This window comes from Mercenaria mercenaria, chromosome 19 (assembly GCF_021730395.1).
Source record: "Mercenaria mercenaria strain notata chromosome 19, MADL_Memer_1, whole genome shotgun sequence".
Classification (NCBI taxonomy): Eukaryota; Metazoa; Mollusca; class Bivalvia; order Venerida; family Veneridae; genus Mercenaria; species Mercenaria mercenaria.
This window is the reverse complement of record NC_069379.1, coordinates 44,343,161-44,363,100: the sequence shown is the minus strand read 5'-3', so window position 1 is coordinate 44,363,100 and position 19,940 is coordinate 44,343,161. Positions and strand designations below refer to the sequence as shown.

The 19,940-nt window shown below is 34.9% G+C and overlaps 1 protein-coding gene across 1 annotated transcript; it reads left to right on the top strand.

Annotated features, from left to right (window-relative positions):
• Positions 1-4,389: 4,389 nt before the first annotated feature.
• Positions 4,390-18,674, top strand: LOC123542590 (solute carrier family 22 member 4-like). The gene is made up of 11 exons (XM_045328510.2): positions 4,390-4,521; positions 7,950-8,112; positions 9,294-9,667; positions 10,777-10,993; positions 12,186-12,390; positions 13,858-14,085; positions 14,641-14,775; positions 15,144-15,226; positions 16,367-16,484; positions 17,190-17,262; positions 18,291-18,674. The coding sequence occupies exons 1-11, from the start codon at positions 4,519-4,521 to the stop codon at positions 18,483-18,485; spliced, it is 1,794 nt and encodes a 597-aa protein (XP_045184445.2). The 5' UTR covers positions 4,390-4,518; the 3' UTR covers positions 18,486-18,674.
• Positions 18,675-19,940: the final 1,266 nt, after the last annotated feature.

The following is a 19,940-nucleotide window of genomic DNA, read 5'->3' as shown; positions in this document are numbered from 1 at the left end:
GGTAGTGTATGACTTACGTTTCCGAACAATTTGCATAGGCCACGACTCGTAAACTTTCAAATTCAATTTGCAAACAGTAACAAGGACATATTTTCAGAAAGTGATGTGCTCAAGACATATATCTTCGCTACCCTCTTACTTTGAATATTTCTTTGTTAAATGTATATGCTTTTTCTTGACTTCTCCCATTGTTAAATATATTATGCTCTTAATTTGAATCTCCCTTTGTAAACTATATAATTATGCTCTTCATTTGCATATCTCTTTGGTAAATGTATATGCCCTTACTTTGAACCTCCCTTTGTTAAATGTAGTTTTTGGGCCATAAATTTGAATGTTCTACATGACTGTATGTTATTTATCCATTCTGCATAGCGAGATACAGAACATAAAGGAGATGTGTAAAAAAGAATTATAACTTTATCTTGTTTGTCTTGTGGAATTTTCTGTTGTTAGATTTACTCTTGTCATCCGTGTCAGGAATATAACTCCAAACCCATCAATATGATTTCTTCAACACAATGACAGAACAGAAGAAAGTATACTGTACACAAAATATAAATCTACAGTTGTTACCTATTGAATTAGCTCCCTTTATAAAATCAAACTTTTATTGTAATGACTCTAAAAAGGGCTAAAATGGCAATAAGAAATCACTCTATGTTGAATAATTTCCAAACTATCTTACTCTTTGCATTTGTCCAAAGCACAATTAAAGAAGTTCGGAAGGTAATTCAATAAAACTCGACAGATAAATAGTTTTGAAGCAAATCACAATGAGAAAGAAATATATTTCAGTTTAAACGATAAGATTTTTGTTTTCAAACTATCTCAGATTTTGTACTTTTTAAGGATTTACTTGCGTGGAGCAAAATTCCAAATGAAACTTAAAACAATATAGATTGATACCAATGAGAAATAATGCAGTGCACAAAAACAAAACTTTGTGGTTTAATTATTTCCCCCTACTCGTACGTGCTTATTTTACGTCTCCCAGGTCTGGTGCATAATTCGGAAAAGCCCTGAAACCATTTCATTTTTACTTGAAATATGTGGACATATTAAGGAGGAGGAGGAGGTTGCGGTGCGGTGCACAAGTCATGAAATTTTCATTTCCTTTAAAGTATCACGTTTCTTGTACTTGGGTCTTGTCCGTAATACCAAAGTACTGGACATTTCAATGAAATATATATAGATCTACGGTGATATCAATAAAACGGAGTGCAATGCACATCAGTGACAACTCTGTTTAATATTATTTGTGTGCATACATGTAACATTTCCTTGAAAAACATCTCCCAACTACAGAAGGATGAAAATTTGCCATAGTAATAGATTGGGGAAAGAGAGAATGTATTTTGAAAGAAAAAAATCAGTGCAGTATTAATTCTTATTTGTTGCAAGTAGTCATATCACGCAATATATAAGGTCACTCAAAAGAGCGATGAAGTGGGGGCAAAAACTCCTTTCTATAGAACAAAACCTATACCGGTATATTGAGATTCTTTTAAAGCAAAGGATGCAGCCAAGCAAAATGATAGCAGACTCGTTTTGTGTGAGTTTGTTTTTCAGAGGTATCGTAAAGTGCAACACTTATCGAGTCCATATCACTAGCTAAAGCGTAATTCTATGACATAGATATTGAATTGACCCCAGGATTCCAAACGATTTGTAATTATTACAATAATCAAAGCTAGTGAAGACTTTTTACGGTCGCCGCTCGGCCTTAATTTCAACGAAAACATCGCCGAGCACATGCCTGGTATGGCATTTACAACCGACAACATCTGCAATCAGGAGATATAATGTACACAAACAAAACGTTTGACTCCTCTTGCGATAAATGTCATTTCTTCAATACTGTGCGGCCAGAAAAGATGAATTTATTTGTAGAAAATACATCTTTGAAGTCAAGATCTGAAAGTTTCAATTCTTGATATTTTGTTGTGTGTGTGTGTGTGTTTAAATGTTCGACTAATTTAGCTCATTTTGGCCCAAAATTCGTAAAAGGGAAATTTGGAGATCTATTTTAAGTAAAGCTTGAGGACGATAAATTCATTGTTTTCTTTACTGAATAGCCTGATTTCCAAAATAGATATCTTAATTGCAACCATCAGAGTTTTATCAGTAGAGCATCCATGATAAGACACAACTTTCAGTGAAATCCCTGAAAGTTCACCAACACCCTGCGAAACAGTTTAAATTCATGGTCCTTGTTCTAATATGTACTCCTCGTTTAAATAGTGTTGTTGTACTTATAGAATAGACTGGCCCAGTTTATAGGTTGGTAAGAGCTACGGATATGCGATATGTATCCGTCGAAATATTCCTATAGATGCTTCTTCCCCTTCAGTTTGGAACCGTCCATGTTTACAAACACGTTTGTTTTATTGTTTTAGGAGTATAAGACCCAAATCTAATGATATGCAGTTTTTTTATTGTTGTGATATATAAAAGTCACACTAAACATTTAGAAGTCACGGCCATTGTTACCCTATTTGCATAAACACTATGAATTTGCATTAACACTATGGATTGTAATTGAATGGTGAAATGACCTGACCGTGTTTTTTTATCGTCTTTACTATCCAACTTAATCGTTAATGAATTCAGTTTGTCCCTTGTAATATACTTTTTAATTTAGTACGATGCTTTAAGTCATGATTAAACAACCAAACTACACTATCTGCTTACACAATTTGTATAAGGGTGTAGTTTAAGTATGTACGTACTGAGGTCAAAAAATTATACATGTGCTTTCACTGTAATTATCATTATGGAAATGTCAATCGTCCATTGGAAATGCTTTGCACCTTAGATCGGTTTGTTACATACGTTGAAATACTTTGCACCTTAGACTGGTTCGTTATATACCGCAACGTTGAAATGCTTTGCAATTTAGATTGGTTCGTTATATACTTTGAAGTGCAAAAAATAAAAAATAAAAATAAGCTATTTGAGCTAATTCTGGAAACTGTAAAACTGTTACTAAAACATTTGAAAGACTATAATTGATTCCTAAAATGATTTTAGATGTGTTTTATAAATAAAGGTTTAGGAGACAGAACTCTTTGGTAAACAAACAACATCCTGCCCGTTTCATTTTTACCACACTGGATACTTGAGTATCTCAAAAAGTTGTCCCCCTTTACAAATAAATGCCATTTCTAAAGAAATAAAAAAAAAATTCTTTAAACTAGATTCCAGCTGGTTATGTGAACTTTCAACACTGGGACATTATTTTAAATGCATCAAAACCAAGATTCTTTGAAAATAGTGAGTTTCTAAAGTCGTTTAACTGTCCGAAATGTAGCCCTTTCCAGAATCCAATTACATGTATATATCAGTAAATTGTTTTTTCTATTTTATATCTTGTTCAATTTTCATGTAGAGCAAACCTTACCTCTTATGATTTGGTGTTGTTTGATTTTTTTTTCTCAAAATATGGGGCTTCTTGTCATCACCATTTAAACGAGTCTCTAAATATCTATCATAAAGGGGAATTGTGCAATTCAGGAAGGGGCCCCAATAATGCAGTTATAATTTCTGGACCAACCCGTTTGTTTGTTTGCATTGGTGTAATTATGTATGCTCGATGTATGAATGCGATTACAATGTATAAATATGTAGTAAAATAATAAAATAAAATGAAACTAAATTACTCTAATTATGCAATAGCGAGATGACGGATATAGGACTGTTCATTTTCCTGGATTCCATACCAGTACAAACTTGTTCTCCCAAAATAACTGCCAACTTCCGCACATGACTCAAGAGGTGGAGGATGAATACTTTTTAGGGTTGACGGTTTCAAAATTTTGAAACCGGCTAATCTTTTGTTTGAAATCGAATCGAACCGGTTAATCGTCAGCAATATTGAAAATGCTGTTCTCTTTCCTGACGACCGTATCAGGGTACTTCCAGCAGCTGACTTCATTAGGAACTTACCAACTTTATCGTTTGCAAGCAGTGTGACAATCAATAGGAAATATTTTGGTGTATTTTATTTTAAATATATCACGACAAGCAAATCCGAGAATATTGATTTTGTTCAGTTGATGTGTTTTAGCGGATATATACTGTGGATCTAGATGTGCTGGTCAAAGAAATGTATAAAGATAAAATACGTCTTGTGATGTTTATTGTCTGAGAGCGACCCTGAATCTCACTTTAGAAGCTGATCAGCCCGTCTAAATGCTGAATGAACCGCGGCATCGAGGTCCCTTTTAATACATGTATTTAGTTAGGAACAATGTACAGAGATATGAGTGTCTTATTCCTCTGATAGTATGGGTTATGCTATAGCATGTTATTAAAATATGGATATACACCTTTGACATCGAGGGCAAGTGTGTATAAAGCTATATTAGCAATTTAGGTATCACATATTTATGTTACCTTAATCCGCATGATAAATTAATACATACAACGTAAAGGAGTGTCACTATTAAAATGTAACAGGCTAAAACGGCTTTAGGACTATGAATTAAAATACAAACGTGCTTTCTTTATAAGTGTATGGTAAGTGAAGCTGTTATATTTGTTTCTTATTGTTTGTTGATGCGTTAATTGTAATATGAGCCGCGCCATGAGAAAATCAACATAGTGGGTTTGAGACCAGCATGGATCCAGACCAGCCTGCGCTTCCGCGCAGTCTGGTCAGGATCAATGCTGTTCGCTAACAGTTTCTCTAATTCCAATAGGCTTTGAAAGCGAACAGCATGGATCCTTACCAGACTGCGCGGATGCGCAGGCTGGTCTGGACCCATGCTGGTCGCAAACCCACTCTGTTGGTATTCTCATGACGTGGCTCAATTATGTACTCGTTTTTGTCGTGTTGGACGGCTTGTGGAGTTTCCACTTTTTCTATTTTAACATTTACGTTATGTAACTATTAAGATAGAAAGAAAAGAAAAAGAATGAGTGTTGTACTCCATTTTGACAGTTTGTCAGCAAGATTGACATGGCGTTACTTATCACTATTATAGATATATTTAAAATGTAATACATGCATATTATAAGCAGTTACAATGCAATGTATACGAGGGGGTTTCAGTCAGTACTAGAAAAGGGCTCTCATTACTTCGCAAATCATCCAGACATCGAAGAAGATGCTGCTAAACGCAATGCAGGAAAGAGAGTCCCATCAGAACTTTCTGTGACGTCAGAACTTTCTGTGACGTCAGCCGTTAAAGATTCTTCTTTTTTTTCTTTTCTTACATTCGATAAAACATTGCTTGCTGTTAACATGTTTTCAAAGCTACGTTTTCCAAAGGTTCGTGTTGTTCACGATAACTATGACATATAATTACGACAATACCGTCAAATCAAATATGACGTATCAGAAATGTTTGCCGGTATACATTGATTTGATCACATATTGAAAATAAGTGTTGATGGGATATCAGCGATAGCATTTTGGTGTTTTGATTAAAAAAGCAAAGAAATAGACAATTCAGATATAGGAAAAGCCTACAGGAATACAATGTTATTAGTAGTATATCTAATTGTTTAAAAATGACACGTAGTGTCACAGACGTCAAAAATCAGAAGAATAAAAAATCGCAGTCTCGATTTGACCGAGACTGTTCATGAGAAGTAATGGAGTGTGTAACAGCCATCACGCTCTCTAGCCATGTTTTGAAATATAAAGATATCCAATGGTCATCTCTTACTAAAATATTTTATTTCTGGATTATTTACTTCAAATGTATGAAATCCGTGTATAAATTACGCTTGTATTTAGAGCTACAGTCATAATTAAATCTCATGCAGTAACATTTAATTTAAATTTTGTTTATGTGTACAGTGTGTACATTGTGTACTGTTTAAGGTTTAGGAGTATATCAACAAAACACAGAAATATTTTATAAACGAACAACATCGTTACCAATATTTTACCTGACCACTACATGTTCTGCCGTATTGTCCCGTACTGAAAATAATCTGAAAAAGTTGTCCCCCTTTGAGAATGAATGCCATTTGTAAAGAAATAAAAATAAACAATTGCTGAAAACTGTGTTCCACCTAGTTATGTGAAGTTTCAACACTCGCACGCTATTACAAATGCATCAAAACAAACATGTGTAACAGTTCCTTGAAAATGGTGAGTTTTTATAAGCGCTTGACTGTCTGGAAGTGGGGCCTATTTAGACAGTCCTTTTTCGGAATTCAATGCTTATATCAGTATACTGACACTTGTTTTGTAGAGTAATATACACGCTATCATTACAAAAACAACAAAACAAGTGTCAGTATACTAATATAAACATTGAATTCCGAAAAAAGTACTGCCCAAAGGGACTCCACTTCCGGGCAGTCAAACGCCTTCAAAAACTCACCATTTTTAAAAGAACTGTTTCACATGTTTGTTTTGATTCATTTGCAATAGCATGCGAGTGTTGAAATTCCTCATTCATGGAAAGTTGTAGAAAATAGATTTACTGTCCGTGTACAATGAACCGCCGGTAATTGAATGATACTGTTGATAAGACGTTTCACTGTTAAGTATTGTCACTCATGAATATTCCTTATATTTCCGTAAATTAATTTTCGGTGTGGGAACATAAATAGCGAAATAGCTTAATATTACATATATCATTCTTAACTGATATACCGTCACATGTGCAGGTAGCTGTGCGAACAAAGTGTTTACCTGCCAATATCAGGATTGTGGGTTCGAGTCCTATTTCCGATCATATCTTCTTTTCCCAAAATTTTATATGCAGACTTACTACTCATTTGATCAAACGTATCGCGATATTTATGGTTCATGTATGAAGACTAATCATATCTACCCGTTGTAAAAAAAAGTGGAATAAAATTGTTTTTAAAGTATATAAGATAAAAAGATAAATTACCTGTCACCAGCGTTCCAGAAATTAATACTACAAGAGAAAACAACTAAAATTCATGAAATATGATACATATTAAAATAATGTAAACGATAACATTACAATACATTAAATTGAAAAAAAAAGAGATCTATTCAGTAAGTGTTTTCGAACCCGTATGATCTAACCTATATAACAAGAGAATGTTTCTCAATATATTTTTTTTCAATTTATAACGTTCTTTCTTTCAGGTGAAATGAAATTAGCTCAGAACCTCTTCATTTGAAATAGGGAGGTCAATATTCGGTTATTTTAATTGCCAGCTATTCGGTATAACCGAATTTAATATGCGGTATCTAATTCGCTACTGACGGATGGCTATTTAACCATAACACTGCTAAAAGTGTACGATAGTCGAAGGAGAAGGGGTTCTGAAGATTTTAATTCTTCTTTAAGCTTTAGCCTTCTGGTGGCAAGTGATTCTGCCTTTGCGAACAGTGCAGACCATGATCAGCCTGCACTTCCGTGCAGGCTGATCATGGTCTGCACTGTTCGCTATTCAATGAATAAATTTTCAGTGAACAATCCTTTGAATGATAAGTGGTATTGCCCAAATTGAATGATGGACCAGTCCATTTAAAAAAAATAGCAGGGTAAGGGTAAAGCTTATTTTTTATTTGTACAGATATATTTAGAACACTTGTTTTAATGTATAGGATGTTTAACTAACGGGATGCCAGCATGAATAAATGACAGGTGATAGAAGCGGAAGGGAACGTTTCTTTTGCCGGTTACCTTCTTTTATCAAGACCAACTGTAGAAAACCAAAGCGTGGCTAAATACACACTCGCATTATACTCAGTTGAGTTTAATGGCTACACACTAGCATTATACTCAGTTGAGTTTAAATGCCTCTGAATGTAAACAAAAAGCAACAGCGAACCTTATTTGAAATAAAAACACGATTAATTACAAATTTCCTAAAAACAACCCTGACAAAAAAGCGAAAAATAACGCTAATGTTTATAATTACATGCTCTTACTTAATGCTCCACTTAACAGCTGATTGATAGTATTTTGTAACAACATTTTAAGTTAACTAAATCTTCGTTTAAGGTTAAAATGACGATTAACAAGAATTCAAAGCAGGGCAATGTAATTGTGAAGGCTTTAAGGAAGTTAAATGAAGACGAACTTGGAAATCAGGCAAAGCCGCAAGATAACAGTGTATTGACAGAAGGAAAATATGAGCTGCGAGATGTTGCAAAAGATGTTAAAGGTAAGGGAGTTTGTACATACTAACATTTAGTACATGTACACCTCTTGTGTCTGTGTGCATGTGTCTAATATGATAACTAATGCATATTGTCTCTTTTTCTTTGAATATTATTAGCGCACACCGTTAACACCAAACATAAAAAACATATATTATGGTGATTTCCTCTAAAAGCTGTATGTTTTTCTTTAAGTATATGGAGACTGACCATAGAATGACTTTGATAAAAGGTAAAAGTAACAATAACTTTTATAATGTACAAATCATAATATTCTCAACACATTTGAGAGAATAGAATATGCTCTATGTCTGTTTACACCGATATGAAAATTCAAGAAAATGAAATAGTTTTCGCAAAAATGAATTTCATGATTTTGTTGGCAAGCTTTTGCGTTCTCGAGACAAAAATGTAAAAATAGTGCCACCCCTACATTATGACAGCTTCAAATGACTAATGACTCGCTTAACTGAATAGAAAATATGTTCACTCTTGACGAACAAATATATACTTTCTTGGAAATTTTCTTGATAATAATGTATCATTATGTAGATTGATATCTTGTGTAGAAATATGCCACCATACTGAAGACATTTTTTTCGAATGTTTCGTCGGCTTTGCTAATACACTGTACATTTGCATATATGTACGTATTTTATCACAATAATTACTATTTTTACAGAACAGAACAGAACAGAACAAAGTCTTTACAAAGACTAAATCTCATGACGAGTTTTGCGACCACCAAACTTTCCAGCTAGGTTTAATTAGTTGTATGAAATATATAGAGGATATTACATGAGTGTCTTTTCATGTTAGATTTATTAAACGAGTTAAATAAAATAATAAAATGCGAGGCTGCCGAGCATTTTATCAATTTTATTCAACGAGTTTAATAAATTCAATGTGGAAAGTCACAAACTTTTAATGCAATATTCTTTTATCACATGTTAGTTTTTCCTGTCGAAACATCAAAAATTCTACTTTCTTTTACTATATAAACAAGCCAATTTGACCAACGTCTCCTATACTATAATTGACGCCGACGTCAAAGCTTTATTACACTTGTGTATTATCATTTTTATTTAATGGCTTTATTACACTCCCGCGACGTCAAACATGTGATAAATTGTATACATATATATATGTATTACACTTTAGTATATTAGTACACTTTTGTTTCTAGACAATGTTGTATGTAAAGATGAGAATCTAACACCAGATGATATACTGGTTCAACTGGGAGGTTGTGGAATGTTCCAGTTTCTTCTGGCATTCCTTATTCAATTTATGAAGCTTGTCGTCTGCTGGGGAATGGGTGGAAACGCATTCTTCGCCTATGTTCCTAGATGGCGCTGTTTGGATTATAATGATGGATCTGGTAGCAATGGGTCGACTGGTTCGTCAATAACCTTGAATGATAGTGCTAAAAACTTAAGTCTTGCCTCAGGTAATATAACGCAGTCGGAAGAGTACTGGAACAAGAAATGTTACACGCAGTCTGGCGCAAAATGCATAAATTTTGAGTTTGAGGACAATATTCACACACTGGTCAGTGAGGTAAATAGTTTTCGTTTTCTGCAAAGTCAATTTCTTGATGTAGTTTATACTTAATTCTATTTGAACTATTTGTAGATTTGTCCTACTCTATCATATGTATTAATTTCACAAAAGTGGTAATGGTACGTTTATGTAAATGTATGCGATGAATTCCGTGGTATCAAGAAAAACCATTTCATATTTCGGGTGTCAAAATATTCGAGAGTATTGTTTAATACTTCTAAGAAAATCGACGAGAAAAAAAGCTGAATGTTATTGTCAAGTTTAGCTTTTTTTCTCGTATATTGCTAAAATTTGACATATACTGAAATAAGGAAATTGTCAAAATGTATTCTTTTTGATGTTTTGGAGATAGAAGTAGATACTTTATCATACGACATTATTTTGTCTGTGGTATATTCTTTTTATTATTTTATCACGTTGACATAATTCCGTTGTCTTATTTATCGGACAAAAAAAGCCTGGCTCAACTATTGCTGATATTTGTTAAATTTGATTAGTTTTAACAGTATTACTGGGTGCCATCATGATTTTGCTTTAATTATGTCTCCCACCACATAGTGGTGTAGGAGACGTTTTGATTTTCTCCTGTCTGTGTGTCTGTCTGTCTGTCACAAAGCTTGTCCGCACTCTAAGTCAAACATTTCTCATCAGATCTTCACCAAACTTGAACAAAATGTGTTTGACCATAAGTCTTCGGCCAAATTCGATAACTAGCCAGATCGACCAAGGTACTTTGGAATTATGGCCCTTGAACGAAATTACCAACAACTACCGGTGCAGCATTGTATACCAGTTACTCCACTACAGATACAACGCTATAGACCGGTGCAGCATTGCAGACCGGTAACTCCAACACTACCGATATAGCATTGCAGACCGGTAACTCCAACACTACCGATATAGCACTGTAGACCGTTAACTCCAACACTTCCGATACAGCATTGCAGACCGATTACTCCAACATGTGAATACAAATAGGCCACAAACAATATACAAAGACATACTTACTACTTATATGATTAGGCAGTTGTGGGAGACATGCGCTTTTCTCAAAAACACCTAGTATTTAGCATTTAAACAGGAATACTTGTTGATGTTTGTTACAGTTTGACTTGGTATGTGACAACTCCTGGGTTACTGCCAGTATCATATCCATGCAAATGATTGGGATGATGGTGGGCTCTATTGTGGTCGGTAACATATCAGATTTGTTTGGACGGAAGAAACCTTTCATTTTCTCTATGGCAATCTTGTTCGTTTTTCAACTGGTTTGTTACTTTGCCGTCAACTGGATTATGTTTGCAGTTGGTCGCGTGGCTGTTGGTAAGGAGTCATTTCATTGGTACTGCTTCTACTTTGTGTGGCTTTTAGCTTTCGACCCAAACAGTAGTTTAGACACACAATCATCAGCAAAGAGGAACGTTACAATGTAAAAAGTTTAAAACAATCTGACCGACATCCATATTCCATTGAATATCAATATTTGTTTGACAGTGTTTGTTTCTTTTTAAGACATGTAAAACAAACTTTTAATACAACGACAAGTTCTGTCAATGAACGAAATAAATCCGTCGTTAAGTCGGCTATTTTCTTTGATTGAATAAGTCGGTGACAATGACTGAAACAGATCTTGTGCGCCTGTGATAGATTACAGACTATATACCGGATTCAAGCGATTTGACTGACACGTATCTTTAGTGTTTAGATTATGCAACCATGGCGATTCTATGGTAATCCTAACCCTAACCTTTAGTCAGTATATCATACATAATATTATACACTAAACACGTGCGGACATGCAAAACTTTGCGTATTTGTTTGCCGTGCGCTCCGATGATAATGATTTTGTGACATGATCTGCACCAGATCTGTAATGAGAAATATCGATCCTCGTTAGACTGTTCGGCATTCTTCGAACGAGATCATAACTCAACGTGCATATAGCTTTCCGTAAAATCTGGAGAATGCAGCAATCGCATACAGAAAATTCATTACTTGCCAATTTTTCTTACCAGCCCATTTCCTTAGTATTGAAGTCTTAAGTACTGTTTAATGATTTTTTTTTTATCTAACAGGAACGTTTCTGAATTATTGGGCCAAGTCCTATTTCTATTACGTAGTTCAATTGTTTTCCTTATCATTATTAGAACATTCACATTATGAAATATTGGGGTAAGACTATTGGTCGAATGGAGAACAAAATTAGTATTTTTAATATTTATATACGCATTCTCTGACGCTTTACCTCTTTTTAAAAGTATTTTAGAGCGCCACTTTGCAAACAGTCCGATGTCAGTGACACCAAGTAACAACTAAAGAGAGGGACCACAACAGTCTTGCTATGATTCTACGTTACAGCTTCTCGCTTTGCGATGCATGGCTTTATTGTTGTGTTTGGGGTGCTCTTTGCTTCCGGGGAGTCTACTCTCACTTACCTTCTGTCTTTTTAAATAACTCAATTATCTGTAATAAAGTTTGTGGCACTGTAACCTGAGAATTATATATTTCATTTCAGGAATTGGCTCAGCCTTCTTCTTAAGTATTTATTGTATATTCCAAGGAGAGTACACTTTATCAAAATGGCGTTCAACCACGATAAGTTTTCCATCCTGGGCTTTAGAGATGTGCTTGTTTACACTTTTTGCCTGGTTGCTGCATGACTGGGAACACATTACATTGATCACTGCTCTTGGATCACTAGCTTTTCTTTCTTCTTGGTTGTAAGTAGTTTGTCTTCGCGCTACGATATACCTTAATGCTTAAGCCCCTTTCTAAATTCCAGTTTGTTAAGTTCTGCCCATTGTTTTCCCGTTTAGGGCAAACCCGTTAACTGGGGACCATACGCCGCTTTTCATGGAATTACACGCTAGTGTATCATTGAAGGGTTCCATGTGCACCGCCGTATGAGCACATCTTGTGATGTCTCAAAATAGTTTTTTGTACTTGTAACATGTGTAAATATTTAGTTCTGCTCCTTGAAGCATGTGAAATGTTGAGTTCTACTCAGTCCGGGGCTAGAGGGCGTGGGCGGTAGCATCCATTTCCACTACCGTTCATAAACAGGCTCAATAAAACCGAGTCTGCAAATTTTTGTTTCTATCGTGTTGAGCGACCTGTCGAGTTTCCACGTTTCATAATTTTTTAATCAACTAAGCTTTTGTATCTATGCTACCGCGGTGATGTTGATTTTATTTGAAACGTATTCGCAGACACAGGACATATGAGCCGTGCCATGGGAAAACCAACATAGTGGGTTTGCGACCAGCATGGATCCAGACCAGCCTGCGCATCCGCGCAGTCTGGTCAGGATCCTTGCTGTTCGCTAACAGTTTCTCTAATAACAATAGGCTTTGAAAGCGAACAGCATGGATCCATGCTGGTCGCAAACCCACTATGTTGGTTTTCTCATGGCACGGCTCAATTATATCTAATGATATCTCTAAACTGGTTTAAAACTACTTTACGCATAGGCTTCAAAAAGCCTACAAAAATGGTTGTTATTGTGATTTTCCGTCATAAATATTTCTACAAAACATTTCTTGTTTTTTCTTGTTTGTTGATTCCATCTGACAATCTTGTAATGAAACAAAAATATGTTATTCATATAAAACAACCCGGTTATACAATAAATGCCTTAATACTGACCAAGTTTGGTATTTTTTATAACATAAAACCATCGTTTAAGACAAAATTGTTTCTTTGTAAAATTGTGGAGCTATACCACTTCAGTAATTAGCAGTATTTATCAAAATTGCAGTTTGTAAATTCAGTACGGATACAATTATGATGTAATGTCAGGGGTTTAGCTGTGCTTAACATGTAACACCAAGGATACGATTCTAATTTTAGACAAATTTTAACTTTTTAAATTTATCTGTTTAGACAGGTCGATACGTATATGCACACATAAAGGTATTCTATCAGAGGAAATTACTGAAGTATCAGAAAAAAAAAATAACTGAAAGATATGAATTATATATAAACACAGATACGGTAGTATTTTGCTATTCCTTTTGACTACTGACCCTAAACCTTTAGCCACTTTATTAAACATATTATACACTAAAGGCGTGCGCACATGCAACAATTTGCGTACTTTAATCGTGCCCTCCAAATGATAATAACTTCCGGACATGCGCAGGAGACCGCGAAAAAACACCGATTTTTGTTCTACACTTCGTTTCCAGCTTCATTCCTGAAAGTTTGAGATGGCTTATAGCGAGGAACAGACTTTCAGAGGTACATGGTATTGTTAAGCAGATCAGCAAATGGAACAAGCGTTCTTTACCAAATTATGACCGCATTATCAAGGCATTCACCGTACCGGAAGAAGAGAAGTCGAAAAAATACTCCATCCTTGTACTCTTCAGGAAACGAGCCCTGTTAAAACTGACGGTTCCCTTGATGGCCGGCTGGTAATTTTTTTAAAGTAATATTACACATGCCATATGTTAAGTGTCTTTGTAAGAAGTATACGCCGTGAGAAATATGTCTAAAGCTGCTCAATACGAGAACAAATCCTTTTTTTTGCCCCTTACAGGCATAACAAGTAATGTGCATGGCAAGATAAACATGTACGAGCTAAACTGACCAAAATAGGGAAAGTCACTGAATTCGTTTAGTTTTAACCTGTGTAAGACTAGTATAATAATGCACAGGAAGGAATGACCGCAATATACCTCAGAAGTATAAGGTCTTAAGTGTTTTTTTAGTTTCTATTGACTTACAACATTATATTTTAAGCACGCGATTTATTGAAATCATGTAAAAAGATACGACCCCTTATTATCAGTGTTTTTATTCCAAAATTTTCACTTCTTTTTTCACTAGAATGCATATAATATGCATAAAAATGTACCCTTTTTCCTTAGCAGAAAATATCTAAACACAAACAACCTGCAAAACGTAGATTTATTCTAACAGTAACTGGGTTATTAATGTTACGTGACAGCTCTATATAAATATTGCAGGTTTTCTCTTGGTGTTATTAGTTACGGCATCGGGTTTGGTATCAAGAAACTGTCTGGAGACCTGTTTCTCAACATATTCTTGTTCTCAATAGTATCTATACCATCAAAAGTCATTACCATATTTCTACAAAACAGGTAGGTACTCTGCAGATGTAAAATAACCTTGACAGTCCTGTTTCTTTAGTCAAATTGCGTAATATCAAATTACAACAATCACTTTCCGTAGTAGTTCTAAACTGCCATTTGGAGGACATTCAAGCCCCCGACCCCTGATTGTACTCAGTACTATTAATTTTTATAGGTTCTTTGAAATCACAGAGTACATTTGAAGTATTTGTATAATTTTATTCCACTCAACGTTGTGCTAGGTAGTGTGAAGGGAGTCGCGCCGTAACACTAACTACTATTAAAAGGTTTCATCAAACCAAGCCTGCAATAATTTTACTTGATTCGCAAAACCAATGTCTTTTGTTTATTAATTTTATACTCTTGTCTGGTCGCAGGATAGGAAGGAAGTTAACAACAATAGTTGCATTTATGGTTTGTCTCATCGGTGGTACTACAGTAGGAGTTATACAGTATATAGGTAAGTTGTTTGTGGGATATTATGGCTATGACGTCATAGAGAGTTTGCGTTTGCTTACTTGTCAACGTACCAATGGGTGTAGATTTGTTGTGTAATGCACATTAGATGTCAATAACTGCGCACAGCCGTTTAAAAAGGTTTGAACGAATACTTATATAACGTTATTTTGAAAGTCTACATCTGGTTCCTTCACTCGTATTTTTTATCAAACAATTTGTAGGAAACGTTAAATTATACATGTTGTATAATGATGTTTAGTGATTAACTTACGCGTAAATACTGAAGTCTCATCCTCATAAGAGACTCTATGTTATTTTATTTAACATTTTAATAAAACAAAACTCGACGACTGCAAAGTACTTTGCATGCTTGAAGTTCATCTCTTTCACAATCTGTCGTCACTTCTTCCTCTTTGTCTGTGTAAAACAAATAATATGGAAGACCTCGATAAGAATAAACCCAACTGATAAACTGGGTGAAGCAGGTTTCCAGCCTACTAAGCCAGTCTCCTTATGGTATTTCTCTTGTTGTGCCATGCTTATCATGTTTATATGGTTCTCTTGATGTTCTTTCGTGGATTGGTTTGAATATTATACCTATTGTTAACATTGTGTGTGCTAGGAATCATGTGGCTGAAGTAAATTTTATTTACACTGTCCTGTAAACTTCGAACATGGTGGTGTTAAGAACTTAAGAACGAGATTTATTGTTCATCATTTGATAAATAAAACATTTATAAATGCTCTATAATAATGTTCTGCAAATACAATTTCGATGCTTATAAGTGAAATGCCTGTTGCAGAAACGGCATTGAAACATTGCACAGTATAAAAATTATTGAATAAAATTAAACTTGACAATGTCTAAATGAAAGCTAATTGCCTTTAAATTCAGTGTAATATAATTTTGAAGAGTCGGTTTCCCCCGTATTGATATTCTTTTACAGAGTTATGTGCGTATATTTCCATCATATGGGCTAATGTGCGTGATAGAAATCAATAATCATACGACAAAATCGGATGTAAAATGTCTTGTTCATAAGACTGTGTTTGTGGACAATATTGCATTGGTTTTAAAATATCTTAAACTTCGCAAATATGATAAACATACTACTCAATCTCGCACTTTGAATAAATTCAGATACACCACTCAAAGAAGGTTTAATAAATGGTTTTACTTTTGCTGCAAGTGCTGGTGTTGACGGGGCCTGGGGTCCGATGCAGACACTCACAGTTGAAGTCTATCCAACAATTGCTAGGTAATGAAAGTGCTTTATTATGTTGTTGTTATGTTTTATTCTCTATGCTATGAGCATTGTGTTCGGTTGCCCACATAATGATCCAATTACCTATTTCAAAACTTTGTTGACTAAAGTATTTTCTATTATTCCAAGGGAGCGAATAAAATGCCCGTGTACGTCTGGCTATATTTCCAGTGGATGCCATGTAAGTGACTATATTCAATTTAGTTTGCCAAATATTTTTCGTAAATTTATTGCCTAATGAATTAAGGTTTCTGAATTATATTTCCAATTGCTGCCGTGTAAAAATAAAGTTTTCTTCATAACTTTATTTCCCAATGAATAAAACTTTCTGATGAATTTATTTTTAAGTGTTGCAATTTAATGAAAAATGTTAAATGTTGACTTCGCATATCAAAGAGTAGAGTTATCTCTGGACTATAGTTCTAAAGTTGTCAAAGCCAGGGGTGAAGTTTTCTTTTTTTTAATGATGTCTGTGTTACTTATATTTCCAGTATGTTCTATGTAAAGTACAATATCCATTCTTCTTTCAGATTAATATAATAGACTTCTGAAGAACGTATATAATATTTAAAGTTTTAAAACGTCTATGTGTTATCCGAAACGAAGGCGTATTTATTTTATCCGATTTTCTATACAACTTTTCAGAAATATACAGAACGCTATGTTAATTTTATTTTAAATTTTATAATTGTCATGTAGAAATACTGGATTCGGTTTTCTTAGTACATTGGCAAGGCTAGGAGCAGTTGTCGGTCCACAAGTTGTATATTTAGTAAGTATATCATGTTATATGTAATAGGTATTTACAAGGTTTCGATTACACCGTCTTGTCCGGCAGTTTTAGGTTAGGGTAAGTTTGGGGGTAGCAATAAAATTTTTACTAATCAAATCTGAGAAGTATATAGTTTACGTACCTTTAGCATGCATTAAAAGGAAGTACTGGTTTGGGGTACAGTACAGCCGGTAGGATTATTTTGCCGTCTTGAAATAAGGGAAGATAACTCGTTAGGACCAGTGCATATGCCACAAGATTTTCTGGGCGAGGTATAGTTTATCTTTTATGAATATTGCCAATCGTCAGATCACAGTTGGGTGTTTTTAGATTCTTTGTGTGCTTTAACATGTATCTGGATCACGTGATAGATTAACTCACCACATGATCAGACTAAAACAGATTATAGAACGTCAGAAGAAACAAACAATATTATTATATTAAAGTAAGGACACTTAAGCCCGTCCGCTTAGCTCAGTAGGGACAGCATTGGTCTAGGGATCGAGGGGTCGCGAGTTTGATCCCAGGGCGGGGCGTATGTTCTCCGTGACGATTTGTTAAAAACACTGTGTCTGAAATAATTCGTCCTCCGCCTTTGATTATTCATGTGGGGAAGTTGGCAGTTACTTGCGGAGAACAGGTTTGTACTGGTGCAGAATCCAGAAACACTAGGTTAACTGCCGGACGTTACATGACTGAAATACTGTTGAAAAAAACGGCGTTAAACCCAAAACAAACAAACAAATAAGGACAATAATTATCAAAACTATTGCAAGAGAATAACCTAAGGGATATAACTCTTACTTCCGCAATTATTTATTTTGTGCTTACTAATAAAAGGGAAATCACAAGTAATTGAAACATTGTGTTATATTTCAAATTACAGAAATAGTTTGTTCCCAGTTTATGTAATGTTGTAGTTGCATAGGTACAAAGAGCTCAGGGATATTCTCTCCTATGAAACAAATACATATAACTTGGCCCCTTGTTTTATTTTGGTAGGTAAATTTGCATATTCTTTCTTACAGGAAGATTATGTTCCAGGACTACTTTATTTTGTGGTTGCTGGACTTGCTGCTCTGTCTATACTGTGTATTTTCTGTCTACCTGAAACTATGAATACAACATTGCCAGATAAAATCACAGAAGACCTTGATAAACAACGCAGGAAGGAAGTAGTTTTGATTGACCACAAACCAGAGGAAACAAAAGGCAAATTTTGACATGCATGTTTTCACTGCATAAATATCTCTTTCGCCAATATCTTTGTTTCTAAAACTCCAAAGGATGCATCCAATTACTGCATATAGAAATGTAGTGTACGTGTTACTTATGCTAGTAGGAGAAATGGCGTGAAGTTACCTTACGTTGCCTGTTGCGTACCTTTTACTTCATATAATATATATAATAAAAGTCAGCTCTTATTATATGTCTTTTATTTATGTTACTTAAGAAATAATAAGTTCCCAAACGTGGTTTATCGTAGAATAACCCGAGTTTTGAGTTCTAATGCGTAGGAATATATCCCTCGGGTTATTCTAAGATAAATCACACTTGGGAACTTATTATTTCGATTCTAACACGACATACTAATATCAACAATGCTAGAAAAAATGGTAACTACTTTTTACGACCGTGCTACGCACCTGGATCGGATGACGTCATTGCACGCGAGTGGTTTATTGCAGAATAACCAGAGATAGATTTTTCTCTATAGGTATGTAGGTTATTTGCTGGTCGTGTTAGAATGAATAATTATGTCAGTGAGATGTATAATAAAATATTAAATCGGTATTAAAACATATGCATTTTTCAAACTCGTATTTGCAGATATCTTTGCAAAGGATTTCCTTCGTACTTTAAGTCATGTTAAAACTCAAGTCTTTAACATGTGCACTGGAAGGGACGCAAACATTCTAACGATTAATGTCTATGCATAGATACGTCCTAATTTCTGTTGAGATATAAATATCTCAAATCTTCTGCAATGATCTTATAAAAAATAAAAGGTAAGGAGCAAGAGCACCCCAAACGTAGCCAGAGTGCCAGGCATTGCAAAGTATGTCCGCAGAAAAATAAACTGTAGTGGAGAGATTCCAACAACAGGTGCTTTTAAAATACATGCAAGGTACAAAAATTGGTACGAGGTAGATAAAGGGGCGGAAGTGCCGGGGAAAGTGGAAATAAACAATGATGATTATTCAATTAGGTATGCGACGTTCCAGAACCACATTCCCCTTACAACGCAAACCACTGCAGCGCAAACACGGTCGTGCGTGAGACACACACACAGACAGACAGAAAACACAGACAAATAAGAAGAAACAACACAGTTGTGCTCGGCTCTTGGACGCAAACTAAAAAGGCGAGCTCCTAACATCAGTCATAGTAAAAGAAGAGGGGTGTCAATGCTAGGAGGCGATGGGGGTGTAAAGAAAGAACCTAATCAACAAACACGACAATATACATAACAGAAAGTACGAAACAGACGAATAAAAATTTTTTTAAGGGGTACCGCCTTGGAACGGTCATTAATCTATATAAAGAAAACTTTGGGTTTAAACACGTTTAGGGCATGCCCACCTTGCACTTACCCTATTTCCAACAGTTAGACACGACAGTGTAAATAAAGTAACTCCCCGTTGAAAGAGGCTGTAACATAAATGACAATATACCAA